The sequence below is a fragment of the Euphorbia lathyris genome, chromosome 2, assembly GCF_963576675.1.
Source record: "Euphorbia lathyris chromosome 2, ddEupLath1.1, whole genome shotgun sequence".
Taxonomy (NCBI): Eukaryota; Viridiplantae; Streptophyta; class Magnoliopsida; order Malpighiales; family Euphorbiaceae; genus Euphorbia; species Euphorbia lathyris.
Window position 1 is genome coordinate 25,339,159 of NC_088911.1, and position 12,839 is coordinate 25,351,997.

Consider the following 12,839-nt stretch of genomic DNA (forward strand, 5'->3'; position numbering starts at 1 on the left):
TTCAGCCTTTACTAAAAGTTTTGCATATTAGCATGAGTTAGATTTACCGGCCCGTTTGTTTTACCTATTGTTTGTTGTTGCTGTTACGGTTTGCTGTTTGTTGTTGCTGTTACGGTTTGCTGTTTGCTGTTGGAAAAGACTGCTTTTCCAAAAACCAGAGATTCTCTGCTTTTGTAAAAAGCTGCTTTTCGGGTGTAAAAGGCAAACAGAAGGTCACTAACCAAACACTTAGGGCCCGTTTGTTTTATCTAATGTTTGCTGTTGCTGTTTGCTGTTGCTGTTTGCTGGTTCCTGTTGGAAAAAGCTCCTTTTCCAAAAAGCAGAGATTCTCTGCTTTTATAAAAGGCTGCTTTTATACCTCAATAACCCTAGGATAACAGTGACATAATACCCTTCAATGCACCACTAATACATCTTAAGGCATTAGTAAAATGGTTACAAATAAACTAATGGCAAGCTAGTAAATAAATAGTGGCAAAACAGCAAATAGAACATAATGCAGAAATGGCAGAACTCTGCAGAACTTGGTGGTTAAGTTAGTCCACACTCCGTGTGTGATAGAGGTACATTGTGTGGACTAAAATTTTGATAATCCAAACGTCGTGTCACAAGATACACACGCCGTGTGAATTTAAGAAAAAGAAGCAGAAACCATTCTTTCTATCCACGCATCATATAGGTTATCTCACACGTCGTGTGAGGTTCTTTTCTTCCTTTTAGCAACTCCCTTTCAAGCCACACGTCGTCTGGACCCTATTCCATTAAGATCCCCTTCTCCTTCATGGGTGTAATGCCTCCCACACGACATGTAGATAACATGGAACGTTGTGTGGGTCTTGTTACTCCTCCGTTCAATGTGTCGCCTTCTAAACTCGAGACCTTTGACATTATCTTGGTGATCTCACTATTTCGCATGCTGACTCGTCTGAAACCTCTCGGGATTAGGGTTGTCAATTAGTTGGGATTTCCCATTTCTGTTGGAGACCTGCCCCATTGGGGATGGGGAATCCCCGTTTGGGATCCCCATGAGGCGGGATGGTTTGTATATTGTCCCTGACAGTCGGGGATGGGGCGAGAATGGTTATAAGTGTCCCATCTCCATCCCCATGCCTGAATGTCCCCAATGGGGATCCCCGACTAAATACTCGAACATAGAAAAAAAAACAAACAAAAAATATATATATTATTAATTTATTTTGGACTTGTTTCTATTTTATGCTTTGAATCTTTATTTGTAATTGTTTAATTAATTTTCTATGTCTAGTAGTGTATGATTTTATATGTTCCTGGAATAGTAGATTATGACTTTTAAAAAAATTATATACTACAAATTGATGTTTTACAAGAAAAAAGTAAAAAAATATAAAACTTAAACGGTGGTAGCAAAATTTTTCCCATTTGTAATTCGGGGATGGGGACAGGGAATCCCCGATAGACCAATGGTCGGGGATGGTTAATGCAACCTCCGCCCCACCCCGTTTATAGCCCTACTCGGGATCCTCTTAAATGCTTCAATGCTTGCTTGACCTCCACGAGACGGAATGAACGGATTCATATCCTCATCATATCAGCAACAACAAACATGTCCTTAATCACTTCTCAAATCACTAAAGGTCTTATTTCCCCCTCGAGGAGCCTCTTTCTACTCTTAATATCTCCTTATTTTATTTTTATTAATAATTTATTATTGAGAAGTCTCTTTCCTCTCATTATTGTCAAATATAACAATACGTAATAATCTTAATGATAAAATTAATAAATAAGCAATGAGTATAAAGAATATTATTAAAGATGTCATGTATTTTAATACTCTTTAAATAATTAAAGATCAATTGCTTTGAATTACAAACTTCCGAAGATGCTCTTGAGTGTATTTTCAACATTATATTTTATTTTTATTTTTATGATTTATTACAATAATTTAAAAACGAGTACCAACAATCAATTAACAACTGATCAATCAAATAGGCCCCAAACGAAAAAGAAAAGCACTAAATCTAGTAGATATTATATTCTTTCTATCACCTAACCAAATTGAATTAATTAATACAGCTCCAACCTTAGATTTACTAGTCAGTTTCACTTTCTTCTACCATACATTTAAATGCTTTAATTACTCTCACCCTTTTCAATGAATTCTTGTGGTCATACCAGTTTCCACTGCCACCACCCACACTAGTATTAGGATGGTCCTCACTTTCAACTTTACCTCACAACTACACCGTTTCGCTTACAAATTTTAGATAATTTCCCCATTACAAACATCAGAGAATGAAAAAAAAGAAAAATATAACCAGTCATTTTGTTGAAAATTTGGTTCCTTTCATTTAGCTGCATATTGAGAAAATAGTGTAAACAAACACTTTCAAAATAATATTTTCATCGTGATTAACCTGGACTAATTAATTGAAAAGGTCTAAAGAATTTGCTATGTCCCTACCCATTACCATTGGTTAATTAGTCACTGGTGTACTAAAGATTTTCCACAAAGAAAAAGAAAAAGAAAAGAAAAGCATTGATTTATACTTCTCTTTTGAAATATGATTGATTCTTTCTTTCCTAACAAAATAACAAAAATATTCAAATACAAATTAATTTTCAAACCACCACTTTTTTCGTCATCATCTAAATCTTCATCACCGCCGGCCAAACAATGTCCACCACCGGAAACACTAACAGAAAAACAAAAACAAAAACAAACCCTAAAAACTAATAAAAGACTCCAACTTTATACAATCTCAAAACGATAAAAAAAACATTTGAGGCTGTATTTTTCAAGGGGCTAACAAAGGCCTTGTTTGGCAACCACAACAACAACAACCCTGAAAATCAAACCCTAAAACATCCACCAACATGATGAGTATGATGATGATGATTCATAGATTTTTCCCTATCAATCAAGCCTTGAACATACCTAAACTCCTCCACGTGGCAAGGAATTGTAATGGTACCCTTCTGATCAAATCCATATTCTTCTTCAGCTTCTTTCAACAGCTGAATAAATAATGGGTGATTAAAGTATATCACAGGCACCACAAATCTCTGCTGTTCCTCTCCTTGCTGCCCCACCTTAATTGCCAAACAACCCTTCGGTACATCCCTTGATTTCTTATTATTATGACTATGACTATGATGATGAAGATGAGGTAGATGTATGTGAAAATTTCTCAAACTCTTATCTCCACTCCCCATATTGACACTAGAAAAAAATAAGATTCAGAGACTTAATTTAATTTTTACAGGAGAACAATCGGCCAAGGGTCTGCTAGACTTGACAAAGAGAATCTCAGAAAGATTGGAGTTCTGGCCATGGTTAGTTTTGATTTTGATATAATAAAATATATATACCAAACAGAAAAGAAGAGCAAATAGATATATACAAGTAGAGAAATTGAGATAGCCCCAGAAAGTGTGTTTTAATTAAATAAATAATTAATTTTATAGACGTTTGATTTGATTTACGGTATATCGTAGTAGGCGAAAAAGGAGCGTGATATTTGAGGGGCAGAATCGGAAATGGGAGTGGAGACACGTGGTTGAGATGGTGACACGTGGAGATATGTGGGGCATAGGCGACAAATGGAGTGTCGTTTTACAGTAAGGAAATTCCAATAGTGAAGAAGCTGTTTCTGTTGTGTCCATGTCTCTTCATGCACTTAAGTTATTTTTGCCCCTTCACCAGAATTTTATTTATTTTTATTATTTAATAATATTAATATTTGTGGTTTTTATTTAATAAAATTCAACAAGAATCTGAACAAATCTATCATTCAGTCTCCCCATTTATTGTGCCACTTTTTATTATTCGTATATAGAATAATCTTTAAGATTAATTAGGAGATTTTCATGCTAATACTTACAATATATCTTTCCTTTTTTTTTATTATTACCTAATATTTCGGATTATATATCCTTTCTAATCCCTATTCAATTGGAAATATATATCAGATTTATTTGTTACCTATTCTATTCTATCCAAACAAAGTAATAAATGGGGACTAGTGAGCTTGATCAACAGAGCGTGTATGCCACACTTTTTTTTATCTGATCATTTATCTCAATCATTTTTTACCACTAGTTTCACACACGACTCTAATCACATATATGTAAACATAGGAATATTCACATGCACCTTAATGAGCAAGTGAATTTGCTCATTCGCTGTTAGATATATACTTATTAAATCTAAGCCTTAAGATGCTTTGAATCTCCACCTTAGGATTCTAATAAACCTAGATCTAATGGTGAATGAGTAAATTCTACATGCTCATTAAGGTGCATGTGATAAAGACTGAATGTAAACATTAATACTAATTATGTATTAATAAGGAATTAATTCTTTATTGGAAAAATTAATTCTTTATTTTCTTTGAATCAATTAATTCTTTATTTTAATTACTTAATAGATGTTTTCTTGCGTCGTTTCTTTGAATCGAGATCGCTGCAATCTCGTGGTGGCTGAAGGTGGGCGATTGTGAAGTATAAGGAGGTGGGCGACGGTGGTGAGGAGGTTTAGTTGGTGGCGCGGTGGGTATCGCCGGCGTTTTGGGTTGCGGGTGCCTGAGCCTTTTTTCGACCCGTTCCTTGCTTGGTGAGATTGGTGGCTCTGTAATTTTTGTCCACTAAGCTTTTTGTTTTGCTGTTCTCTCTAGGATAGGTGTTGATTCACTTGGGCAGAGGGTTTCTTGGCTGCATTTATTTGGAGGAGTTTGGGGATTTTGGGAATCTCTTTTCACTGAACTCTCTGTTGGCTGATCCAGTTGAGATAGGTGTGGATGGACAGGACATCAGAAATGGAAGGGGATTTAGAGAGGCTCAGAATTGAAGGAGATGAAGGAGGGTTGATTGATTTGCTTACTCCGGCCGCTCCGGAAGTCGTGATTGGTTCGGGCCTTCGCTATCTAGGAAGGTTTGTGTTAGATAGACCGCTCAATTTCGTAAGCATGAAAAACCGGCTGGCGGTTCTATGGAGACCAATGAGAGGGGTCGACATTCAAGAGGTAAGCTCTAATCTTTATTCCTTTGAATTCTTTCATCCGCTGGATAGAGATAGGGTATTGGCTGGAGGTCCTTGGTCTTTTGACAACTATGTATTGATTATGAATGTCTGGAATTGGGGTGTGCATGTTGATGATGTGATTTTATTGAATTACTCCATTTGGGTGCAAATTTATGGACTTCCTGTGGGGACTATGTCTGAATTAGTTGGCAAACAATTAGGAAATTTCCTAGGGACCTTTGAGGAATATGACATGAATAATAATTCTGGGTGCCACAGACAGTTTATGCGCATCAGAGTCAGTCTTGACAGTGAACGCCCATTGAAAAGGTTTAAAAAACTAAGGAGTTCCGGAAATGTGTGGTCTTTAGCTATTTTCAAATATGAACGTTTGGGTATTTTCTGCTATGTGTGTGGCTGTCTGGGACATACAGAACGCTTTTGCGAGAGAGTTTTCAATATGTAGGGGAGAGATACTGAGGGAGTGGGGGGATTGACTCAAAGCCCCAGTAAGAAGAGGGGGAGACAATAGTGGGGCAAAATGGCTAGTAGACAGCACTGGGGGAGGGGGGAGGAGGGGTTTCGGAGGAGGTAGGGGAGGGGGATCGGGAGTTATAAGGGATATAACTAATACAGGGAGAGGGATGGATATGAGGGGAAAGAACAAACAAGTGAGGGAGGGGGAGAGAGAAGTAATGATCTGTCCAGCTACAGGGCCTTTCTTTAAGCCTTTAGCAATTGATGAGGGACAAGGGATGGGGGGTGAGGAGGAGGGAGAGAAGGGGGAAGACACTGAGATGGAATTAAATGATGTCAGAAACAAAAGAAGAAGGGAGGAAAAGGGAAAGGGAAGGGAGGGGGAGGGAGGAAATTGGCAGGAGGGGGAAGTCTCTGTTCTTGGAAAGGATAAGGAGAGTTCCACAGAAATTGGTTCGGCGAGCCCTAAAGACCAGGGCCGCCGGGGGGAATGAGTTGTTTAAGTTGGAACTGTCGTGGCCTGGGAAACCACCGGGCAGTTCGCTCCTTAAAGGAGCTTGTTGCATCCCAAAGCCCTAATATTGTATTTTTTATGGAAACATTAGTTGAGGATCAGAGAATAATTTTACTAAAGCAACAGTTAAAGTTTGAGGGAGCTTTTCCTGTCAGTAGAAGAGGCCGTAGTGGAGGGTTAGCTTTGTTATGGAAAGCAGGGACTCAGGTGGTGATCAAAAGCTTTTCTGACCATCATATTGAGGCAATTATCACTAATTCTGCTCAGGGGGACTGGAGATTGGTGGGTTTCTATGGTTTTGCTGATCGTAGTAAGCAGGGAGAGTCTTGGGAACTGCTGAGAAGTCTAAATAGGAATGATTCTGTCCCATGGGTAGTGATTGGAGATTTTAATTGTATTCTGAACCCTGATGAAAAGGTAGGGGGAGCGGCTTACCCTAACCCCTTAATGCAGGAGTTTGCCAAAACAATTGAGGAGTGTAGGCTGAGCGAGCTGATTCTGAACGGCAGCCATTTTACTTGGGAAAGAGGTAGAGGCTCCGAGCGCTGGGTTAGGGAAAAACTGGACAGGGGCTTCGCTTCGGCTGAATGGTTGAATCGCTTTGACAAGCATTACCTTCGAACCAGTATGGCTGGGTATTCAGACCACCTTCCGCTTTATCTCCAGCTGGAAAGGGAGAGAAGTAGAAGTAGAGGTAGGAGTTTTCGGTTTGAGGAGGTTTGGCTTAAAGAGCAGGAGTTCAATGATCTGGTTAGAGGCCACTGGAGAAGCCAGAGGGGTAAACCAGTTCAGGAAAAGCTTGAGGAGTGTGTGCAGAAAATGGCAGTGTGGGGTAAGAGCTTTAATTTGCGTTTCAAAAGCCAAATTAGGAAATGGAAGACCCAAATGGAAAGATATCAGGGTAGCAGAAACAGGGATGCCATTGCCGCTTATTTCCTTGCCAAAAGAAAACTTAATGACACCCTGGAGGCTGAGGAGAGGTACTGGAGGCAGAGGGCTAAGGTTTTCTAGCTGACAGAAGGGGACAGAAACACACAGTTTTTCCATGCTAGTGTCACAACTAGACGTCAATAGAATACAATTACTTCTTTGATAAATGAGAATGGAGTGGTGATTGACAACCAAGCCGAATTTTTGGAGCTTGCACAGAACTATTTTCAGGAGGTTTTCTCGGCCTCGATTGCAAGCAGGGGTGGCACTGTACAGGCAATTGACATGTGCATCAGTTCTGACATGAACGAATCTCTAGTTTCTCCTTTTAATCAGGAAGAGTTCAAACAAGCCCTGTTTTCTATGAGTCCTAACAAATCCCCTGGCCCTGACGGGCTAAATCCGGGGTTTTTTCAAGCCTTTTGGGACACATTAGGAGCTGATGTGGGAGCAGCCTGCACAAAGTGGCTGAGTGAAGGGGAATTCCCAAGTGGTCTTAATGACACCACAATTGTTCTGATTCCAAAGGTTGAAAATCCTAGAATGCTAAAGGATTTTCGCCCTATCGCCCTGTGCAATGTCATCTACAAGATAATTGCAAAGGCCTTAGCAAATCGTCTGAAAAGGGTTCTTCCTAAGATTATTGGCGAAACTCAATCTGCATTTGTTCCTGGAAGGTCTATAATTGACAATGTGCATGTAGCCTTTGAAAGTATACATTACATAAAGAGATTGAATAGATGGAAGAATGGGCAGGTTGCCTTAAAAATTGATATCAGCAAGGCCTATGACAGAGTTGATTGGGATTTTCTTAAAGCAGTTTTGGGCAGAATGGGCTTCCATGAAACTTGGATTGGCTGGATGATGCTATGCATAACAACTGTGAAATACAAGGTAGCAATTAACGGGGAGTGCTCTGAGCAAGTTGTCCCTGGTAGAGGATTGAGGCAAGGGGATCCCCTATCTCCCTACCTTTTTATCCTGTGTGCTGAAGTCTTATCTAAACTTATCAGAAAGGCTGAAGTAGAAGGGCTTATTTCAGGGTGTAAGATCTACAGAAGGGCACCGGCAGTTACACACCTCTTCTTTGCTGATGACAGCTTCTTGTTTTTTGGGGCAACTATTGATGAGACTAGAAAGGTCATGAACATCCTGTCTGAGTATGAAGTAGCGTCGGGTCAGGCAGTAAACTTGAGCAAATCAGGGGTTTTTTCAATCGTAATGTGTCTGAACCTTTGCAGTCACAGATCAAAGCATTATTGGGGGTGTGCTCTCCTCTTGACACAGGCAGATATCTGGGGTTACCGTCACTCATTGGTCGTTCCAAGCGCAAAATTTTCGCTTTTCTGATTGATAGGCTTCGGAAGAAATTTGGAGTGTGGGGTCTTAAATTCCTTTCCCAGGCGGGGAAAGAGGTGCTTCTTAAGTCTGTGGCTCAAGCCCTACCAACCTTTTGTATGAGTACGTTTCTTTTACCCTTATCTATCTGTGATGAGCTGCAAAAATTAATGAATTCTTTTTGATGGGGTATGAAACCTGAGGGCAGAAGTAACATTCATTGGTTTGATTGGGGTAAATTGTGTAGGCCTAAAGATTCTGGTGGGATGGGTTTTAAGGATCTACATGTGTTTAACCTGGCAATGTTAGGTAAACAGGGTTGGAAACTACTAAAATTCCCAAATACTCTAGTAAGTCAAATGTTCAAAGATAAATATTACCCTAGGGAGGACTTACTTCTCTCCAAATTAGGCAATAATCCTAGTATGGTTTGGAGAAGCATATGGGAAGGCATTAATATACTTAAAACAGGGGTCAGATGGAGAGTGGAAGATGGTAGATCAATCAGAGTCTGGGAGGATGAGTGGGTTCCTAGCCTTGAGAGTTTTTGCATAAACTCCTTTTTGGTCCCTGGAATGGAGAATTTGATGGTAGCAGACTTACTCCTTGAAAATGGGAGAGGGTGGGACATGCAGAAACTAAATGGCTGCTTTAGTGAAGTGGAAGTGCAAGCTATTAGTGATATTATCTTACCATACAATGCAGGGGAAGATATGAGAATCTGGCATTGGTCAAGAGATGGACACTACAATGTTCACTCAGGCTACTTGTCAGGTATGGGGCTAGTTGAAGCTAGCAGAGTCCATGAAGGTTGGAAGAGGTTTTGGAAGTTGATGATTCCCCCTAAACTGAAACAGTTTATTTGGCGTCTGTGTTCAAAGTGCTTACCCACTAGAACTCGGTTGGTCCAGAGAAGAGTTCCCATTTCAACTGAGTGCCCAGTATGTGTGGAGCAAGAAGAGACGGATAACCATTTATTTGTTGATTGTTGTTTCGCAGGTGACATTTGGCGTGTAGCAGGCATTCCTGTGCCGAGAGTGGGCAACAGCTACCTTGACGAGTGGCTCCTCCAAGCATTGAGCAACTCGAATTTGGAAGATATTACTAGAACCTGTTGTGCACTCAAAGCAATCTGGGACCACAGAAACAGAGTCCTGTGGCACATGAGATGGTGGCCGGCAGACATGGCTTGGCGAATCAGCTTAGAAGCTGTTCAGGATTGGAAGGCCTACCAACAGAAGACGCCACCCTTGAGCAACCGACACTTGCAAGCAACACACATACAGACGACACCGCAGTGGGCCGCCCAGCCACCCCTGTAAGCACAGGGCACACAAATGAGAGGTAACCACTACTTGCCAATTCCCCAACATAAATGGTATACGCCTAGCCCGGGCTTTATCAAATGCAATATAGATGGGGCCATTTTCAAAGAATTAGAGAGTAGTGGAATGGGAGCAGCGATTAGGGATGAAAAGGGAGCTTTTCTCTTTTGTAGCAGCAGTCTTATCCCAAGCATAAAAGAACCACGTGTCATTGAAGCTCTTGCAATCCGCACGAGTTTGTTATGGATTGCTAATTTGGGTTATTCTTCTGTTATTTTTGAATCTGATGGTAAGGCTGTGGTAGATGCTATTCACTCTGATAAGCAGGACATTTCTGAATTTGGTATGATAGTGGCAGATTGTCGAACCCTGCTAAGATCCACCCGTTCTTTTAAATTAGCGTATATTTCTCGTTTAGCGAACAGTGCAGCTCATTTGGTAGCTAGGCTTGCCTGTTCCAATGCTAGCGATTTTGTTTCTAATGTTGTGCCAGACTGGCTTGTGAACACTATTTTTTTGGATGCAAATCCATCATCTATTTAAGCGGTGCTTTCAGGTTCAAAAAAAACAAATTGGAATACATAACAACCATCACCACAAGTAAATGGAATTCTTTTATTAATTAAGAATCTATAAAATCCGAAACATACCATCTTCCTAAATATGAGACCTTATCAAAATAAATTTCAAAGAAGACCTTATCAATTTATATGACACGTAAAATTATCAAAATTCTTATTTTATATTTATAATTTTAATATTTACTTAAAAAACAGTGTTCTAAAGTATTATATGTAAAAAATAGTCTTCTAAACTATTTTTATTTGTTTAATTTAACCATTCCATTCAATTGAATTTTCTGTTTGTAACTAAATATAATTCAATTTAATTGAATTACATAATCATTCTTCATGTTTAACAAAATTTTATTACCTTGTAACTGATTATAATTTAATTGAATTGAATTAAATCAACGTATTAAAATCAATTAATTATTTTATATGTATTAAAAAATTCTTCATAATTTTTTATTAAAAGGAATTGCATTAATGAGCCGAAGACCGGCAATAGTTCAGTACATATAATGAAAAAGAACACGGTAACACATCAAAAAAAGTAGGACTGGCGTAATGTGTAGCTGCCCGTGCAAGGGCATGGGCTAAGCTATTCGCCTGTCTTTTAGTGTAAATGACTAACAAGCCTTTTGTTATGAGCAATAAGGGAACGACATTGTTTGGAAAGATCCCCAAACTCAGAATCATCGGGTTTTGTCAAATAAATTGCTTGCTGGGTGAGCAGCGAATCTGTTTCAAAAATAACATTAGTGAAACCAAGTTGGTTTACCCACTCTATAGCTTGTAACAGCGCCCACATCTCTCCATTTCTTACCGCCATCAAGTCTTTCGTTGTAGCAGTCCGTCCCGAGATAAAGGTGTTGTCCTCATTTTTGAGAGCAGCTCCACAACCCGATAATCTGAGGATGGTAAAACTGTTGTAATCGATACAGCAAGACAGCTTAGGGACCGAGGTAGTGCCAAATAGAGGAACACGATCTAGACGGGGTTAACTCAGGAATTCGTCTGTGAGATTGCGCCCGTTGCCAGTCTGTTAGAATCTGTAGACCGCCTCTTACAATTTCTAGCGCTAAAGTGTGGGTGTGATGCCATAGCCTGTCATTATGCGTCCGCCACCAATTCCATAGGATAGCAAGAAAATTCTTCGTGCGCTTAGAGTTGGCCAACCTGCAAAAATGAAAAAACAAGTCTGCAAAATTCTCAGCATCAGTAGCAATTCGATCCAGAGTTCCTAACAATCCCGCCTCTCTCCAGACCTCCTGAACCTTGGGGCATAACCAGAATAAATTCCAGACGTCCTCTATATCGAGAGAACACATGACACACTCATCAACCTTAGCCACCCCTCGCATGTGCAACCGGACCCGAGTAGGGATGCAATTCCGGACAAGACGCCAACAGAAATATTAGATTTTATACGGGACAGAGGCATCCCAAATAGCATGCCAAAGCCCTTCAACTCGCAGCGCACTGCCATCTACCATCGCACCAGTTGCTAATCCATAGGCGCTTTTACAGAATAAATTCCATTCGAGGACCCATGCCAAATAAGTTTATCGGGTTGTCCAGCAACGCGTACAGATGAACGACAAATAGCTGCAATGTCCATTTCAGAGAACAATTCTTGCAATAACTCATGATCCCAATCAAGAGAATTCGGGATAAAGAGATCACTAACCGTCAAGTTCTCAAAGCCTTCCACCACAGGGTAGATATTTTCTGGTTCTGTTCATCCCTCAACCAAGGATCATTCTAAACATTTATCATCTACCCATCTCCAATGTTCCATCTAACTCGCTTATGTAGCAAAATTTGAGAGCTTCAGATACTCCGCCAAATGTAGCTAGGTGAATGACCCAGCCTAGCTTTTAGAAAGTCCCCCTTAGGATAATATTTAACTTTGAAGACCCTACTGAGTAGAGAATTTGGGGATGACTGAAATCGCCACCCTTGTTTTTCCAATAATGCTAGATTGAAAGCAGTGAAGTCTCGAAAATCGAGGCCGCCTCCATTTTTGGGTACACATAGTTGATCCCAGGACATCCAATTAATGCCCCTAGATCCGTCCTTTTTATTTCCCCACCAGAATGAATTTAGCATCCGTTGTAACTCCTCTGCTCATGGTCAACCCTGGGCATACGTCCGGGGTGCATCGACCTAGGGCCCAGGGCTAGAGGGGCCCCAAAAAAGATTTAGCCTTTATATATATGTGAAATTAATTTTTCTTAATATAAATAGTGATAAAATTATATAGGAGGGCCTATTTCTTTTCAAAACTCCATTGATAAAAAAAAATTAAAAGGCCTATTTTGTTATGTATAAATTTTTTATTATTAAATGGGTCGATAAAATATATGGTAAATAACATATGTAAATTACGTTGATCTATTTTTCCTTTGATAGTTTAGTTATATAATATTTGAACAACTGTTAATTAGTATTGAGGTATTGATATGTTAATAAAAAAATTTAAATAAATTATGTTGATATAATATCGCTTGAGAAATAAGTTGACTTGTGAAATTTCCGTGATTGATTGGGTTCATGTTTATGAGAAATTGTCCAACTTTTATGAACATTCCTTACACTATAAAAAAATACCCATATACCAACACTTCTATAAATGCACTTTTAAAAAGTGTCACTATAAAAATCTACTTATTTACTTTTATCTACTTCAA

The 12,839-nt window shown here is 39.5% G+C and overlaps 1 protein-coding gene across 1 annotated transcript; it reads right to left on the reverse strand.

Annotated features, from left to right (window-relative positions):
* Positions 1-2,340: 2,340 nt before the first annotated feature.
* Positions 2,341-3,416, reverse strand: LOC136220247 (auxin-responsive protein SAUR32). Its single transcript, XM_066008044.1, has one exon. It carries the CDS (start codon positions 3,190-3,192, stop codon positions 2,830-2,832), a length of 363 nt encoding a protein of 120 aa, XP_065864116.1. The 5' UTR covers positions 3,193-3,416; the 3' UTR covers positions 2,341-2,829.
* Between the last annotated feature and the right edge of the window lie 9,423 nt (positions 3,417-12,839).

Coding starts and splice junctions, on each gene's coding strand:
- LOC136220247 (XM_066008044.1), bottom strand. CDS start 3,192: ATGGGGAGTGGAGATAAGAGTTTGAGAAATTTTCACATACATCTACCT.